Source organism: Epinephelus fuscoguttatus, linkage group LG12, assembly GCF_011397635.1.
Source record: "Epinephelus fuscoguttatus linkage group LG12, E.fuscoguttatus.final_Chr_v1".
Taxonomy (NCBI): Eukaryota; Metazoa; Chordata; class Actinopteri; order Perciformes; family Serranidae; genus Epinephelus; species Epinephelus fuscoguttatus.
In genome coordinates, this window is record NC_064763.1 from 21,204,519 (window position 1) to 21,223,434 (window position 18,916).

Consider the following 18,916-nt stretch of genomic DNA (forward strand, 5'->3'; position numbering starts at 1 on the left):
CCCTGCAGAGTCGGCAATGTAACACCCATCAGACGTTGATGAATCTCAAGCACTGATCCCGTGGACTCATCTATAGGACTGCAACCACTAATGCATGATCAGAAATTCAGTTTAACACTAGTTAAGAGAGGAAAACTATGGATTATGTCAAATTCTAGCAGCCTGAAAAAAGAAGCTGCATTATGTGTTTGCAACAAACAAAGCAGGTCCATCTGAAATCTTAACCCACAGTATGAAAAACAAACTGATGAAGCTGAAATCTGAAGAAATAAATCCATAACCCATCGTCATCTCCACCTTCATCTGTGCTGCTCGCGCTCTCTCTCTGTCTCTTTAATTCACTCTCTCACTCTCTATATAAAGTCACTTTGATTGAGTATCTTTTTCTCTCTTGTGTGCTCAGCAACAGCCTCCCTCCTCATCCTCACTCACACACACACACACACACACACACACATCTCCCTGTACAGTATGCGGCTGACCGAACTCATGAAACACTATGCATGAGGCGACCGGTACTCTGGATTCTTATGATCCTTCATTTTGAGGTAAGCACACACGGGCTGGACTGTCTGGCGCGTTTGGTCAGTTCCATACGTTTTACGGACCCGGAGGGACACTAAGTGGTAATAAAACGGGATTACTATGGCTATGGCTCGGTTGCATCAGCAGCAGCAGAACTGTTGGCACTTAATGTAAGCTGTATAACAATTTCCTTTTGTCTAGTGGTGTAGTATCTGTCTGGCTTTCTGTGTTGCAGTCTGAGGTAGGTGTGCAGCAGATGTTGGATGAGCAGTTTACACACTCAGTTGTTGTTTTTTGGTGTAATTGGTCCCAGAAAATGCTTCAATACTGCTTTTCATGCAAGTATATTGTTGCTCACATGGACAATTACACATGGATTGCCAGTGCATTGAATGTCTATAAGAACCAGGCACTTAAATGAGTCTTACCAGTGTAGATATGAGTTTGTCTGCTATTTTCTGGCTTTGATGTGTTCAATTTCGTAAGTGGACAGTGTCTTTGTGAATTCCCAGCAGCTGTAAAACTGTTTGGGGAGAAGTGTATATTTCGCTGTCACCGTATGACAGTTTATTGCTCTAATTTTGGATCAAGATCAACGGATCTGCTGACTAAAGAGCTGCAGTCACCAAACTTGGGAAGACAGGAGCTTGTTTTTTTGCTGTAATTCTGGCTTGCAGTCCAGTGATGCAGAGTGAATTGGAAGTGGCAGGCCTAACTGGTCCAAATGATAAAATCTCTCCTCTTAAATCATTTCCAAAATTTCCGGGACGAAGGGGAGTGTCAGACACAACTATCAGTTTTCTCAACTCCATCGCTTTAACAAGGTAAAGATGCATCAGAGTGCAGAACCTTGGCTCCCGTTTCAGTTTTAAATGAGATTGCCATCTTGGTTTGAGTCAACAGTGACCCACATTATCACAGCGGACCAGGTTTCACAGCTGGACATCTGAAGCTTCTGCTTCTTTAGCATTTATAAAGTCTGAATCTGCTGTGTTTGGAGGTACCTGAACTTGACTATATTTCTTCTCCAAAAAGGAAATACACCTTGATCTACAATGAGGCATCGTTTTCATCCAGAGCAGAAACTCTCCTTTTTCTCTACCCAAAGTTCACACAAGTGTGGCTGGACTGAAAAAAGGCTGAGCTGTCTCTGGTCACAAACAAAAGGCTTATGTGGTGCATGTTATTAGAAGATGGCCACAGAGAATGTTTTATGCTGAAGGGAAAACAACAACAGGCGGTTTTGGTCCCACAACATGAGCAGCTCTTGGTGTGACACCAGGGGCGTTGCTCAAAATTTTGTACCTTATACACAGGCATTCTCTAAGGGCCCCTGCCTGCATCTAAAGCCCAGTTCAGACCAAAGATTTGCTACAAGACGAAACCATTTTAGAACGTTGCAGAGAAAAGTTGCAGCAGTGTGAAGTGGCCGGTCTGAGCTTGACTCAAGCCGGCTGATGGTGTCACCTGCAACTCAGCCGGTCAAATCTCTGGTGGCTGGTTTTAGAACGCAGAGCCCGTCACCTGTTTCTACAGCCAATCGGTTTTAGTAAGGTCCGCTGGTCAAGTCAAAATGGCCGCAGATGGCGTGTTTGCTTGCAGTGGCAGGTGCTCTGTCCCAGCGGAGCCCTCTGTTTCTGTCCTCACGGTTGGTCACTGCTGTGGCTCCCTGTAGGTGCTTATGCCCCGCCCGTACACACATTTTCATTGACTGATTAATTGGCGCTGGTTATTCATATTATTGTGGCGTATTTATTATGAATATAGTCCATTTACTGCTTGTTTTATGTTTTTTGCCATTTCATGTATCTACATAATTTAATGTTAACTACATTCATATAGTGTTTACATATTTTATTTTGCGCTTTTACGTTAAATTTTGAACTATTTAATATTGCGCACCTTACGTGCAGGTAATGAGAGTTCTGATCGAGTTATGCGGAGTGATATGGATAAGATGTTCAGTTGTCCTACGTTCTTTTTCGGACATTAAATCAGGTCACACAGAGAAGCTGTCCCCGTTCTCCTACCTCACCCACAGCCCTTCTATAGTTCATAGTAACTAGTAAGTTTATAGGTAAGACATGAGAGAGAACCCTGCCTTACACTATCCTCAGTCATATTTTAAGAAGCTACAAATTATATTCAGCCACAAAATAAGCTGGAAAAGCTGCAAATCAGAACAGATGTACAGAGAGTTGTTGCATAGAGATGATACACCGTCTCGTGTAGTTGCATTGGTGTGAACCCGCAGTTTTTTAGAACGTTGCAGAACACTGCATTGCAAGTAGTTGCCTGTTTCAACTCATCTCGTTGCGAATCTTTGGTCTGAACTGTGCATAAGGGCCCTGACACACCAAGCTGACTGTTGGCCATTGGTTCATTTCAGGCTGTGTGTTCCACACCGTTGGCCCTTGCTGACCCCCGTCTGCCCTTGATAACTTTTTTTCCACAGATTCAGCATGTTGAATTGTCGTCAGACCCGGCGGAGCCCATTGGTGACTGAAATGACTCAGACTGCTTGTTCAGCTCAGTGTACGAGGAGAAAAATGGAAGTGAGGAAAGTAAACAAACGACTAAAGTCAGGAGGGTGTAAAATCAAATCAAACTTGTTCTTTGACAGAAACAGTTCATGATTGTTTACATTATTGTTTGCTAGCACACTGTAAATATTATTTGTTCTTTCATCATCAGGGTGTGTTTTTAATGTGCTAACTGACTAACTAGCGTCTTGAATCCGTCCTGTCAGTCTCCTGGTCTCCCTTTTTGAATGACAAATACAGACTACCGCCACCTGCTGGAATGAAGAGTTATTTCCTCTCATGCAGGCGCAGATGTGTGCTAATTGACCATTGGCTGTGGTCTTTGTGGTGTGTTCAGATGAAACTTTTTGGCTAAACACAAGCGACGTAAGGTGACGCAACAGTTGGACTTTGTCGCCACTAGTTCTTTGATGTCCGTTTAGTGTGCCTGGGCCTAAACAGTTATTCATTCTAGCATCTTTATGGGCTCTTCTCACATGAGGGTCCTGTATACTCAGTCCTCTTTCCTCACCCAGTTCTACGCCCCTGTGTGACACTGCAAAGCCTGAGAGCCTCCCCTTGCTGCTGCCTGTCAGTGAGGATTATCTTCACTCCTGACTGCTTTCATGTAACTCAGAAAATTGTTCTTGTTTTATTTAAGATGCAATGCTAAAAATGTCTCTTCTTTTTAAGTGTCCCCTCCTTCAGAGTGTGAGGTGGACGGGCTCCCCAGTGGTTACGGATCCAGGGACTCCATCCTCAGGCCCGGTGCAAAGAGGGACTGGAAGAGACGAAAGCGTGGGCATCTTAGGCGTATTGACAGGTAAACTCAACTGTTATGTGTGCATCTCTCTGTGTATTCATCACATGGATCGTTTGTTTTACAGCCACTTTGCAGTCACATCTGTTCGAAGTGTCAGACAGGTCAGATGCCTGGTGTTTTATCGGGATGTTGCATTTACTGTGTGTCAGCAGTGTGGTGAGGCCTGAGTCCATTTAATGCCTCATGTGCAGCTAATAGGCTGGCTGCTGGAGGCCTGTAGACAGCCGAGGTTGCTGGCAGGAGCTGTGGTCAGTTTGAAACCCTTGTGTTCGTGTGGTTGCTGATGTTTCAGCTGCAGCAGCTGGGATCCAGGCACCGCCACCACCAGCCCCGAGGCTGGAATAGAGAAACAGCAGCCTTCGTTTGGACTGGGAGGAGGTGTAGCCATGCGCTGCTCCACCCTGCTCGGCATCCTCACGGGGGTGCTTCTCTACTTGGTACTGGGAGCTGTGGTGTTCCGTGCCTTGGAGACTCCGCGAGAGGAGGGCAAGCACATACAGCTGCAGGACACGCGTCGGTTCTTCCTGATGAACTTCACCTGCATGGGCCCAGAGGACCTACAGACCCTTATAGAGGTACAGTAGATCTTTTGGAATATTTCTAAATGTTTAACAGATAGACAAGCATATATTAACAGTGCAGTGTCGGCAGGGAGAGCTAACTCCCCTCTATTCTTACGATTCCCAATGGGCGGGGCATCGTGGTGGGTACAGGAGCTTAAGTGCCTCTTATTCTTGTGCTCTCAGTCTATAAATGGATATTAGTGACACACCATAGTCACTTTTGTGTCAATTTTGTGCCCAGATTTTGGGCTTGTGTTCCTTTTAAATTAAGCAATATCAAACAGCAGATGTAGGACCAAGTCACTGTGTATTTTGCAAGACACAAGTAATGCCAACTATACACTAGGAGACTTTGAAAAGACTTAAAAGACCAAAGTCTGACACCGTCTTACATCTAAAGACAATGTGAGTTTTCTGTCAAACACTTGAGATTATTTCCCATCCTGCTCCCAGTGGAAAATATTACACCAAACTTCCTTTAAGAAATATGACATTTTAACATTTTCTTATGTGTCCACAAAAACACATAACTCTAGAAACACAAGATAAAAGACGTCATGTGTTCTTGTAAATTTGGCATCAGTACAATCCATTAAGATAAACTGTATTTGCATATAAATGTTACATTTTGGATTTTGTTGCCTCACTGAAATTTTACTGGGAAGAGGCCGTGGGAATGACCGGCTTCCTCCCGCAGTCCAAACACATGCAGGTTATTGGTGACTCTACATTGTCCGTAGGTGTGAATGTGAGTGTGAATGGTTGTCTATCTGTATGTGTCAGCCCTGTGATAGTCTGGCGACCTGTCCAGGGTGTACCCTGCCTCTCGCCCAATGTCAGCTGGGATAGGCTCCAGCCCCCCCGAGCCTTTGGGTTTTAATCTAGTCAGAATGCGCTCTTCACTAAATATAATGCCATTTCAGCAACAGAGTAATAATATTTGTTGGAAGTTGTTGTGTCACCATCTGTATGCAAACTGTCTGCAATTAGTTTTTTGTTGACCACAAAATAATCTTATTGCTATCATTTTCTCCATCTGGTGCTCAGTTATGTAACTTGAGCTCTTCAAGGTTCTCTCCTGCAACTTGACTGGATGCTGTCAGATTGGTTCAAACAAAGTGGATCTGGGGAATTAAGTGTCGACTTGCTGGGAATGACTAATGTTGAGGTTAGTTGAATCAGGAAATGTAGGGAAGTGAACTGACTCGTGGCCTTTTAAATAAAATACTTTTTAATCTGTGGGCTTAGGGAATAGTACCAAGTATTATTAAGTCAAAAGGCTCAAATCCAAGTGAAGTCAGGAGTCAGTGCTGTTAAAGTCTAAGTGGAGTTTCAAGTACTTTTAATTTTCTCAAGTCGCGTCTTAAAGCTCCAGTAGGCAACATTGTTTTGGTATAACTGAGTAAAAATGTTATAATATCCTCTAAGCATAATGTAAATCAAGTGGTCTGAGACAAACAATAGGTTTCTGCACCTCACCATGGCTCTGTGTTCAGCCTCTAAAGAATCAGTATCGTGCCGATGTGCATCAACCAATCAAAGGTCAGCTCAGACCACTGCGTTCCTATTGGCTGTTCTACTGCATATGCGCGTTCCCATGCCACTGGCAGAAGGGGAGAGCAAGCGGCAATGGCGAACAGTGCACCAGGTAAAATAGCTATTCCAGCATTGGCTACAACTGCCTACACGGCTAAACCCAAAAAAAGGAAGACAGAACCCCAGATCCCTGGAGGGAGGGGAAGGGTGAGGTGGGGCTAGGCCCGGCCAGAGGGCGCGAGGGTTGGCCGTGGGAGCGAAGCCAAGGGCCCTCCATGGAGAGCGAGAGCTGAGCCTCGGGTGTATGTGCGGGTCCGCAAGGGAGGGATGCTGTGCGGAGAGGGAGAGCCAAGCCTCGGGGTACATGTGTGGGGCCGCGAGGGAGTGATGGGGAGGGCTGCTGTGCGGTGAGGGAGAGCCAAGGCTCTCAGAGAGGGAGAAATAGAACCAAGAAGGATAAAATACTCGCATGCTTGTCTGGTAGGAGGGGCTCAGGGCGGAGACGAACGAAACCTAACTCACTACCTACTGCAGCTTTAAGTCATCAAATTTGTGACTGGAGGTCACACTTTCGCCTAACAGTGATTTTCCTCCTCAGGTTGTGTCATTTGAAGGATTTATTACAGGCCTGAAGAGGCAAGTGTATTCAGTATATCACAAACATTTTGTCTGAGGGTCCTGACCCCCAGGGTTGCTAGCCCCAACAAGGTATTATAAACATAATGCAGCGAGGAACACTTTAGTCAAAGAAAACTTTATTTCCATTTGCAGTATTATATTTGGCGGTATGGCACTGTTCTGGGGCCTCTCTGCCTTTCCTCAGGCCTACGCAGAAAGCCTCCTCCACACGCCTACGTGAAAAGCCATAAGGCGGAGAGAGCACACCTTTCTGCCCTTCCACGTGCATATGAGGCAAGCCTGAGGCAGAGATTGCAAACCTCCCTGCCCTTCCATGTGCCTACATGGAAAGCCTAAGGTGGGGAGAGCAGCAGCAAAGACCCCCCAGGAACAGAACAGAGCTAGCATCAGTGACAAACAGAAATGACATTAATACGTCAGACACAGCATGAAAAGGAGGAGCTGGGGTGGAGGCGGGATACAAAGCAGCTTGCAAAGGAAGCAGCAACAGTAGGCAGGCCAGAAGAATTTAAATACGGTGCTCTGAATGAGATTTGCCAGTTGGTTGCATAGAAAGGAATCATGTGATCTATCAGCTGGCTCCCTTCCATCAATCAGCTGCTCCATTAGTTGATTGGCTGTTTGAGATCAGCTGATGTAGCTGGGATGTGAGCTGAGCTTGACATCTTGTCCTGCCTTAAGTAACACTATGCTCAATTTTGCAAACGACTATGATGCTGCATTATTTCCCTACTTTCTTTGTCATGCAAATTTCAGCTGCTTGAATTATAAACTCTACTCTTTAGTTAATTTTGTCCTCAAAAAAGTGAAATGCCATGAAATTAAGTTATAAAAATAAAATTGGTAATTTTATAGATGATTTCTTTTATATAATTTTGAGGGGAAATTTTGTGTGCACATTTTTCCCCTCACTTCTGTTTGATATACTGCAGAGTCTGAAGCTCAGAGACTGACCACCACTTGTAGATAAAAATACATTCTGGCCGGACTGCCCCACAGTTTATATTGACTGGGAACTTGAGTCCGATTATAACTTATCATATTGGAACCGTTTTGTGGATCCTCAGGGTGACCTATTGGATTTGTTTAGAGTTTGTTGAGAATCAGCGAAACTGTCTGTGGGACAGAACAGTGAGACTGCAGACCAGATGACAGGTGTGGTCAGAGCAGCTATGTGAGGACGAGTCATCTGTGTGTGTATGCATGAAAGCCGAGCGTTATGAGACAGGTTGGCAACAGTGCTGTGATCCTGAAATGTTTGTCCTCGCTCCAGAATGAAAGTTGTAAATGACAGTTTTAGCCTGCAAAGTGATCTATAGATGTGACGGCTGACATTTGCAGAAAGGTTAAAGGAACTGAAGGACAGACAGAGCTCCTTTATTCCAACAGGTGTTGTTTGTCTTTGATTATTTAAAGGAGACTGAGAGAAGATCTGGTGCGCTGCCTCAGTGCATCCTGTAATGTGATTAAATGAAAAGATTGAAAGGATAATGAAGATGTATGTATCATGATTCATGTCATTAGTATTGAATGGATGATTAATATGGAACTCCAAGGTACGGAAGCCCTGAGAGGCAAGTGAGAAAAAATACTCGTGATCCATTTTCTAAGTCTGATCTAACTTGTTTTTTCTCCTGTGTTTATTAAAAGTGTTTACTATGAAATCAATTATATGTAAACAATTTGTAAAACGATTGAATAAACGACACCATAGGTCATTTGTATAAGAAACTCATGACTACACATATTTATGTTTATGGGTCATACACATGTAGATGCGCGGCGGGTGTGCTCAAACGATGGAGCAATGCGCAAGTATTTCCCAAGCACCTATTTTTATAGATAGACAGAAATAAACAGAGTTTACCTTTTGGAATGCAGCAGCACACATCATATGTCATGTGACATGGAGCAACCAATTGTAGCCAACAGATATCTTTCCAATCCATCCATTACAACCGCTTATCAAAAGCCAGGTCATGGGGGCAATAGGCTGAGCAAAGCATTCCAGACGTCTCTCTCCCCAGCAGCACTTTCCAGCTCCTCCTGATGGACCCCGAGGCGTTTCCAGGCCAGATGAGATATGTAATCCCTCCAGCGTGTTCTGGGTCTGCCCCGGGGCCTCCTGCCAGTGGGATTTGCCTTGAACACCTCTAACAGGAGGCGCCCAGGAGGCATCCTGATCAGAAGCCCGAACCACCTCAACTGACCCCTTTGACGCGAAGGAGCAGCGGTTCTACTCCGAGCTCCCTCCGGATGTCCGAGCTCCTCACCCTATCTCTAAGGCTGAGCCCAGCCACCGTTCTGAGGAAAGGTATTTCGGCCACTAATATCGGTGACCTCATTCTTTCGGTCACTACCCAGAGCTCATGACCACAGGTGAGGGTTGGGATGTAGATGGACCAGTGAAGTGGCTCAGCTTCCACCAGCTTATCTTTCCCTTATTCTGTAAATGTCAGTGTGTGGTATATATGAAGAAGAAGTTCATCATTTTAGTGCAGGGCTACCCAGTGCAGGGCTACCCAGAGCTTTACATTGTCCCATGGACAATAGGCCTACACACCTAAAAAACAACACCTGGAAGAAGATCAGCTCTGCACTCAGGATTTCTGTGAATTAGGCTATGATACAGTGCTTGTTATGGTCACTTAGCAACTTTAGATGCAGCCTGCCTCCTCGCTCTTGAAAGTTGGCACAGAGAACGCACAGCAGTAGCACCCAGTGCCCGACCTTGCAGTTTCCAGACGGTCAAAGATGCAACATGTTTACGTCCCTTAGTGTAGGCAGTAACCTCTTGTGGTTGTAGTTATTATGACGGGAGCAAAGGAGGAAGTTTGATCCATCCTTTCATCCATCCATTTTCAACTGCTTATCCACAGCCGGGTTACGGGGGCAGCAGGCTGAGCAAAGCATTCCGGACATCCCTCTCCCCGGCAACGCTCTCCAACTCCTCCTAGGGCAACCCGAGGTGTTCCCAGGCTGGATGAGATATATAATCCCTCCAGCGTGTTCTGGGTCTGCCCTGGGGCTTCCTACCAGTTGGACATTGGAAGTCAGGTGTTGTAGTTGAGCATCAAAGTCTACATAGAAGGGTGGTTAGGATGGATTGGTCAAACAAACACAGGACTTTGATCCAGGAGATTGCTGTTTCTGTCCCGTATGACACAACAACTCAGTGTTATTTTCAGTTATGTACTTATGTAATGTCACATTCTCATGTTATGTTAAATATGTAGCATGACAACATAACAAATAACTTATATTAACCAAGCTATAATTCTTAACCAAACTTGAGTTAACCAGTAGGGCACTAATTTAGGAAACACTCCTGTGGGTCGTATTTGAGCAGGGGTCAGCAACTGTAACTATCATAAGAGCCATTTTTGACCAATAATGATTAAAAAAACATCTGCCCGGAGCCGCAAAACATATTTGAGCCTTATGGTAACACTGCAAGTTTAGTCTAAATTAGCCCATTGATGTGAAAAATACGTCTAATTGAGCTTTCAAAAATTTGTTTTACCACAAGACAGCTCCTCTTTAGTGGGCTATTTATGATTGTTTGGTACTTTAGCATAGCAGCATTGGTGGTGAAAGCAAGCAAATTCAAATGTTCCACTTTATTACAGTAAAGAAAATACACTGATATAATAAGCACCCAGTGGTTTGATTGTATCTATTGTTTGATGCTGTCAGGAGAAAAAAGTCTTGTTATTCATGAGTGAAGCAGGCAGCTGTGACAGAGTAATTCTTCAGATGTTGTTCCGCTCAACAAGCAGCATTGTGGATCAGGTTTCACTGAATGGGTGTCAGCAGATCTTTCAACAAGTCCTCAACAGAAAAGTTCCTCCCTGCCACAATCTGTCTTCACCTTGTGTAATGTGAGATGTCTCACACCACAAGATGCCACTCTTGTACAGTCTGTTGTACATTTTCCACCTCTGGCTATAAATGAGGTTGATTATGTGTATTGAAATAAATCTATGATAACATGTGATGACAGTATCTGCAGATATGTCAGTATATGGTCATGCAGAACTGAGGTGCACTGCTCTCACTTGTCTTGTGGCGAGTATTTCCCTCTGCTGTCTCACTCTCTGTGCTGTCTGATAATATTATAGCACTGCAATGTGGCTAAAGATGCTGACAGAATAGGATGTAAGACAGTACTGATACATTCCCGGCTGTGGTGAGGGGACTACACCGAGGTTGAGGTGCACATGGTTAACCTAATAAATGTAGCCTTTGACCCTGAATTATTTTAATGTAACATGAGCCAGGTGATGAGTAAAAATAGCTTTCAATTCACATTTCAAATCGCTTAAGCCACAAAATCAAGACCCAGGATTTAACTACCTAGAAGGAAGTATTGTGGCGGAGAAGGGCAAACGTGCTACAGTGGCCCCAAATATTTCCATCACAAGAAATGTGCTACAGCTTGTAATGATGGCAATTAGAAAACACAAGCAAAAACGCTGCATGTCCAGTCAACACAATAAACGTTCTCCAGGCCTTTAGGACAGTGGTTTCCAACTGGTGGGTCACTGTCCATAAGTAGGTCGCGAGTCCATTCTGAATGAACTGAAAGTGACTCGCCAACATGTCAAGTTAGTAAAAACACACTTTTTGAAGAACAGAGAATTTCCAGCACAGAGCTTTTTATTTTGAAGTGCTGTTTCCTGCTGTAGAGTGAGTGAATAACGGACAGCTTCTTGACAGAGACGCAAACCAGCTGGACGACATAGCCAAACTGTGTGGACCTTGAACTAATGACAAAGGAGAAATCTAGACCCCATGGCTTGACCACATGGGAACCACAGCTTGATTTTCAAAGGAGAGACACCAGATGACAGACTGTGGGCCTTTCCAAAACTGGACCCTACCCGCTCACACTCCGTCTCGGAGTGTCACTCCATTTGTCGTCACCTTCACAGCTGAATCAAGCTCCCTACATCGAGGTGTAGGACGTAACCACAGCGGCAAGCTCTGGGACACACTTCGCTCTCTGTAGCGGAGTAACGAGCTGTTGTTACATTTGGTAACCATGGAAAAGAGTAATATATGTACTGTTTTAAATTAACAATTTGATTGTATTTCCAGTCTGTTTTATAGAGACTAGAGGGGTGTACATTTGATCCTAAATACAGTGTATGATGTCTGTATGACAATATTAAATGTCTGTTTTAGTTTGAACAGTATTTCCATTCCTAAGGGTAGTCACAAGGAATTTTATTTCATTTTTTATATGGAGGGCTGTGGCTCAGAGGTAGAGCAGGTCGTCCACCAATCAGATGATCGACGGTTCAATCCACAGCTCGTCCAGTCCACATATCGAAGTATCCTTGGGCAAGATACTGAACCCCAAATTGCGCCCAATTGCTGTTCCATCGGTGCGTGAGTGCTTGTGAATGGTCACTGAGTAGCAGGTGGCACCATGTATGGTAGTGTCAGCCACCAGTGTGTGGTAGTGTCAGCCACCAGCAGGTGGCACCATGTATGGTAGTGTCAGCCACCAGTGTGTGGTAGTGTCAGCCACCAGCAGGTGGCACCATGTATGGTAGTGTCAGCCACCAGTGTGTCAACGTGTTTGTGAATGTTACTCAGAAGTGTAAAGGCGCTTTGAGTAGTCAGAAGACTAGAAAAGCACTGTGCAAGTGCAGTCCAGTTATGGAGCTTCTTCCATGACAAACACAGTTCCGCGTTGCCTGTGGTCAGTAAGTCTGCATCAGTGTAGGCTCATTGTCATAGGGTTTAATAACTCACTTTCACTCCCCAGTAGATGGCTTGGGGCGGCACTCAGTGTGGCGAACCGTCTGCCTGAACGCGGAAACAGAGTAAAAGTGTGTAGGGAGAGGTTAGTTTTTGTTTTTGTCCTTGATTTTTCATATGATTTTGGAAGTGGTACAGAGCCCGTAAAGCCCTGAGGAGTGATTTTTTATTTTATTTTATGTGCACAACTTAATTGTGTTTAGTGTACAAGTTGTTATCTTGTTCCTTCAAGATCAATAACTTATGGGCACATCGGGACTCTTGGGGCTTCGTAGAATTGGCATTGTTCCCAAAGCTGCCACACGTTTCTCCTAATGGAAGTGTTTTGGGCCATTAGTGCATTTGCCCTTACTGGGCCCCATAATGGGGAAATGACTCATATTTAGTGAAGTACAGCTAGTTTCAAAACTCAAAATGTGCTGTATTAATTTGGCAAACTACTGGCCTTGTTTATACACATTAGGAGCTTCAGCGAGTCAAATGGATGCACGACTGGGATCATAAAACAGTAGGAATAAAGAAAAACATAGGGTCAACCACACACATTGTTGTCTCTGTGACAGTGTATTAGCACTAATAGACCATGTGAAATCATTGGTTCATCATTCTCAGCTTTAAATTCAGAGTTAACAAATGACCTCAAGTACCAACGGACACAAAGCAGATAATTTGATGAAGGAATTGGATTATCTGTGCCGGCAGTGGTTCGATACACCCGGACAGAATGGAGCCGTTACTGCTGTACATCACCAGTCACTTCTTTGTCACTGATTTCCTCCCTGCTGATGCAGTGACAATGCATTTTCCAAAGCATTTCCAGGATTACTGGAATCGTTTAACCCTTTGAAACCCGAGCAAATTGGCTCGGTTGCTTTCACAAACATGGGAGGAGGGGGATGAGCACCGAAAGAAGAAATGACCCAAAATATTAGCAAGAAATTAGTAAAAAAAAACAAACAAGAAAACTAGTTTAAAAAAGGGAAAAAAGAACCTTTTTTCTTTATTTCCTATTTTTTTTAAAATAAATTTATAAATCTTTTTTTTTTTTTTTTTTGCAATTTGTGGAATATTTCTTATCAAATTGCTCACTGCCTTTTTCCCCCCCCCCCCCGTTTTTTTTTTTGTTTTTTTTTGAAAAAAAAAAAAAAGCCTCAATGTGACCATGGTTCAAAAGTTTAAATACTTGCAAAAGGTGTCTGAAAGCAGCACAAGAAAAGGGATGTTGCTCCAGGTTTCAAAGGGTTAAAAAACTTGTGCTCATGTGTACCTTTAAAACATTAATCATGATGGGCTATAGTTGTAAGGTTTGTAAGCTTTTGCTAGCCTTTCTTTTTATTTGTCTAGGTTCAGAAACTAATGATTAAACTGTTCTCCACACAGGAAGTGGTGGATGCCGTCGGTGCAGGTGTGGATCCCAGCAGCAACGACACCTTTGTCAGCCAGTGGGATCTGGCCAGTGCTTTTTTCTTCTCAGGGACAGTCATCACAACCATCGGTGGGTGTCCAGCAAGACCGCCAACATAACTTATGTTTAAATACTTGTGAGTGGAATCTGTTTAATGTCTTCAAATTGATTGCTTGGTTGTTCAGGTTTTGGAAACATCTCCCCCAAGACAGAAGGAGGGCAGCTCTTCTGCATTTTCTACGCCCTGGTGGGAATCCCGATGTTTGGTATCCTGCTCGCTGGAGTTGGAGACCATCTTGGTACTGGGCTGAGGAAAACTGTTGCCAAAATAGAGACTCTCTTCCTGGTCAGACCCCCAACAGAGCTTTCAGTGTTTTCTCTGCTTTCACTGTACACACATATACTTCACCTTTTAATTTGTCTCATCCCACTGTGTTGACAGAAATGGCGAATTAGTCCAACCATTGTGCGAGTGATCTCAGCCGTCCTGTCCATCCTGCTGGGTTGCGTGCTCTTTGTTGCAGTGCCTATCTTCGTTTTCCAAGAGGTGGAGAAGTGGACTCTTCTGGAGTCGGCCTACTTTGTAGTGATCACCCTGACAACAGTGGGGTTTGGAGACTATGTTGCAGGTACATGCAGTCAATCAACCACCCACGTGTTTCTTAACATAGCTCGCAGTGGTGTGCACAGACTCCCTGAGGGAAGGGGTGAAAATAAAAAAAGAGGCACCCTTTCTCAGGGTTAGACTTTACCATTAGGCTTTATAGGCATGTTTATATTCACACATCAATTATATTTCCATTCTAACATAATGTATATATATAACAAGTCCTCTGACCTATATGACCACATACAAAGTAATAAAAGTAGTCCTTTGAAGAACACCTTTTTAAAAATAAAAAACAATTTATTGAACTATATTGACTTGTGTATATAGTTAAATTTACATTTCTTAATATATTTAAATCACTGATGTGTTATTTATTGCCTTATTTATTTATTTATTTATTTATTTTATAGCTATATTTATTTATTTATTTATTTATTTGATATTAACTTAAATGGCATTCCATACATAGGCTTCCTACAGATTTTTTTTTACTGCCACTCAGAATGAATTTTACAATAACCAAAACTGAAGAAAGAAATCAGTAAATTGTTTCAATAAAGAATTTAATTTTAATTATTTGAAAATAAAAAAATTGAATAACACAAAATAAAATAAATAAGTAAAATAAAAATAAAAATAAATATGTAAATATCATGTTAATTATTTAAATTAAATAAATAAAATGAAGTATATTTAATATACATTTATTTTATGTATTTATTGTAAACCGTTAAAATTAAATACATTTATATACCAATTATTTTCAGAAAATGAAAAATAAAAAAAGCAATTAATAAAATCCTTTTTCCCGTGTCCTAACATTTTTAAGACTTAATTTAAGACATTTAAATGCCAATCAAAGGCTAATTTTTAGATTAATAAATGTATGGCTCAGACATTTAAAGAATCTGTGGGAACCCTGCATACAATACATCCAAATTTTTGCTTTTTCATTGAATCTATCAATCTGTAGATGAGTTGCTGGTATGACTTAATTAGCCATCCATAAATATAGTTGTCAGCTGTGATGCATTAAGTTCACTCAGCACAGGCAATTTTCATTTACATCATAAATTATTCAGGATTCTTTCCTTGTCAGAGATGAAGTATTGATTACCTAATCTGCTACATAGTGTCTTAAATGTTTATTTACTAGACATACTGTGTCTTTGTATCGTCTCAAAGGGGATTCTGGAAACGGGGGGAGTGACCACTGGTATAAGCCTTTGGTGTGGTTCTGGATCTTGCTGGGTCTTGCCTACTTTGCATCTATCCTGACGATGATTGGTAACTGGCTCCGGGTTCTATCTAAGAAGACCAGAGCTGAGGTACTTCTCCGCCTCTCATGTCTGTGTTATCATGTCTTCTCTCTGCCACGTCCTGTCCATCACCTCCGATGTTATCCTCTTCTCCTAGATGGAGGAACTTCGAGCCCACGCCACTGACTGGACTCAAAACATCCAGAACATGTCGGTAGATTTTCGCATTCCAGGAAAAATTGATGACCCCTTTAAACGGCGCCGGAGAAAGCACCGCCACAACTCTCGCAGCCATGGTCACAGTGTGTCAGCTAACGGGGCCCCTGAGGGGAAAGAAGAGCAGGGTGAGGGTCAGACAGAGTCTGGATCTTCCTCCTCCTCCTCCTCCTCCACCTCTAATGAATCAGGGTCTGGATCAGAAACAGACTCTCAGGTCACTCAGACAGAGCGAGTGCCTGAAGAGAAAACCATAGAACCTGAAAAGGAGGAGACTCTTCCAGACCCCCACCTGTCTCAGCCTCTGGACTACTTTGGGGAGAACCTTGCCTTTATTGATGAGTCCTCAGATGCCCAAAGTGGTAAACTACATTTGGATCCTCTGCTGGATCCATCGCAACCCAACAGTGAACGCCCTCGTCTGCCCAAGAGGAGACGCCAAAGAAGACCTGTTCCGCAGAGAAGCCCCAAAGTCAATGGCTCCAACCGCGTCAGGACAGCGCCCAACGGAAGCCCCAAACCAGTTCCAAGTCTGCCAGTGAAGCCTTAAGATTGAAGCTGATTACAGGAACTCCGCTGCTCGCACAAGTATCGACTTGACAGATCTGAGAAGTGTTCATAATCTGACAGAGGAGTTCTCAGCGTAGCAATTTATTTGTGTATATGTCCTGCTTACTTGCAGACACTTAAGATAAAAACATGTTGCAGAAGCCTTCGCCACTTGTGGTTTGCAGTTAATGCTCTTAGCATGCAAGTGTGTATGCCTCAATCAGAAATGATGAAGTGATTTTTATGCCAATGCTCCCATTACTTTCTGAGGAGTTGCTGCTCTCTGCTGGGCCAAGACAGAAATGCACTACCACTCTCTCAACATGAGGGTTCCCGCCTTTTACTAATCCCAAAAAAAACAAACAAGAAAGAGTCAGGAGGTTGCTGCTGCAGCGTGGGGCTCGTGTTGAAGAAGGGTTGCTTTGGTCTGAGACAGTTGCTCTTGAATCCTGCCAACAATTAAACGGGTACTAAACAGGCTCTTGTACATTTTTGGTATGTAACAAAACTTTTTTTAAACACTGTGTACAACCATTATATTTGCATTTTGATGGCCAGATGCATTAATCCTACTGTACTGCGTATGTGTAATAAAGATTTTTTAAATGAAAGCAGCTCTTTGTCGTGCAAGCATGTTTATCATATTATTACATTAAGTACACTTTTAACTATCCTTCAATGAAGTTTACTTGACTGTTTAGAGACACCATAAAGATGCACTTGTCGTTGTTGCTGTAATTATAGTTATCTGTTTATTTATCTGACCATTGCTGTATGGCACACAAAGAATTTCTGAAAGGACTAATAAATAAATATCTACCTAAATATATGTAATGAGATGCACCCATCCAGCTTTTTCAGTTACCGATCCCGATGCTGTGGCTTTGAGTATCAGCCGATACCCGATACCGATCTGATACCATGGTTGACCTAAACAGCTATATACCTTTACATGTCGAACAGAAAAGACCAGAGGCATCAGGCTTGATGACTACACAGTTCTTTCCTAAGATCAAATGAAACAAGATGAAACAGATTAATGCAATGATGAACTATTTATTTTTAACAAAAATAAACAATTGTGCAACAGCAGTTGAAATAGTGTGAAATACCTCCACACAGCAGATTCTCTCCTTCGCTCCATGACGTATGACGTAGCTCTCGTCGCAATAGATTTACATGGAAAGGATTGCCTCAGGTATAGGTTGCATTTTCTGATACCTGATCCATCTGTTTTGATGATATCGGGGCCGATATTCGATCCAGATATCAGATTGGTGCATCCCTAATACGTAAGTAAATTATTTATTACTAATGCTGTACTTTGAAATAATGTTCTTTTTCTACTTTAAGTATATTTCAATCCAGTTTTCAGAAGAATATTAATACGCTTGTAATATAAAATAAACTTATTTATTTTTGAAAATAAAATGTGCTGAAAATACATTACACAAGCAGCCTGTAATTTATCTCAATCTGTACTGACTCATGATTAACAAAGACTTCCTGTTTAAACAAAGTTGAATTAGTTATGTATTATTTAAGCGCAAAATTCATAAAAGTCTTACTTAGTATATTTTAGTACATCTTAATGGTGTCTCAAAATAGTACAACCAAGTATACTTAATTATATTCTACTGTACTACTAAGTTAAGTGAACGTAGATTAGTATATCTTTAATAGCATTGATGTTACACCATTAGCATATGAAGTACATTGTTAGCACATCCAAAATAGCGCAGTTTTAGTACATTCCTAATAAGTATATTAAGTACGCTGCTTAGATTAAGTGTAGTTCAGTGTACTTTTTCCCTGGGACTATAAGTACATTGTTAGTACATTGAAAATAGCATACTTTTAGGTTAAATATTAAGTATACTTAAAATAAGTCTACTTCAGTGTACTTTTTTTTTTCTCTGGTTAGTCTTAAGCAGGGACGGCACGGTGGTGTGGTGGTTGGCACTTTCGCCTCACAGCAAGAGGGTTCCAATCCCAGGAGCCCTTCTGTGCAGAGTTTGCATGTTCTCCTCATGTCATTGTGGGTTTTCTCCAGGTACTCCAGCTTCCTCCCACAGTCCAAAGACATGCAGGTTAACTGGTAACTCTAAATTGTCTGTAGGTGTGAATGTGAGTGTGAATGGTTGTTTGTCTCTATGTGTCAGCCCTGTGATAGTCTGGTGACCTGTTAAGGGTGAACCCTGCCTCTTGCCCAATGTAAGCTGGGCAAGAGGCAGCTTACAGGCCCCGCCCCCGCCCCCACAACCCTCAAGAGGATAAGCAGTTACGAAAATGGATGCATGGATGGATAGTCTTAAACGAAAGGACTGGAGAAATATACATTATGACCTGATGATGGCGTAGTAGAAAAGTCAGGGATCACCAAATCCTAAAGGCACCATGAAAATCTGTAAGACATAACACAGCAGTTTTATGAACAGCCGTCGAACAGTTGTTGAAATATTTTAGTCTGGAACAAAGCAAGGGGCTGACATTAAATGAC

General features: G+C 42.6%; 1 protein-coding gene across 1 annotated transcript; it reads left to right on the forward strand.

Moving 5' to 3' along the window:
• Positions 1-470: 470 nt before the first annotated feature.
• Positions 471-16,960, forward strand: LOC125899020 (potassium channel subfamily K member 4). The gene is made up of 8 exons (XM_049593164.1): positions 471-548; positions 3,741-3,870; positions 4,163-4,445; positions 13,758-13,872; positions 13,968-14,128; positions 14,225-14,411; positions 15,578-15,720; positions 15,809-16,960. The coding sequence occupies exons 3-8, from the start codon at positions 4,257-4,259 to the stop codon at positions 16,415-16,417; spliced, it is 1,404 nt and encodes a 467-aa protein (XP_049449121.1). The 5' UTR covers positions 471-548; positions 3,741-3,870; positions 4,163-4,256; the 3' UTR covers positions 16,418-16,960.
• Positions 16,961-18,916: the final 1,956 nt, after the last annotated feature.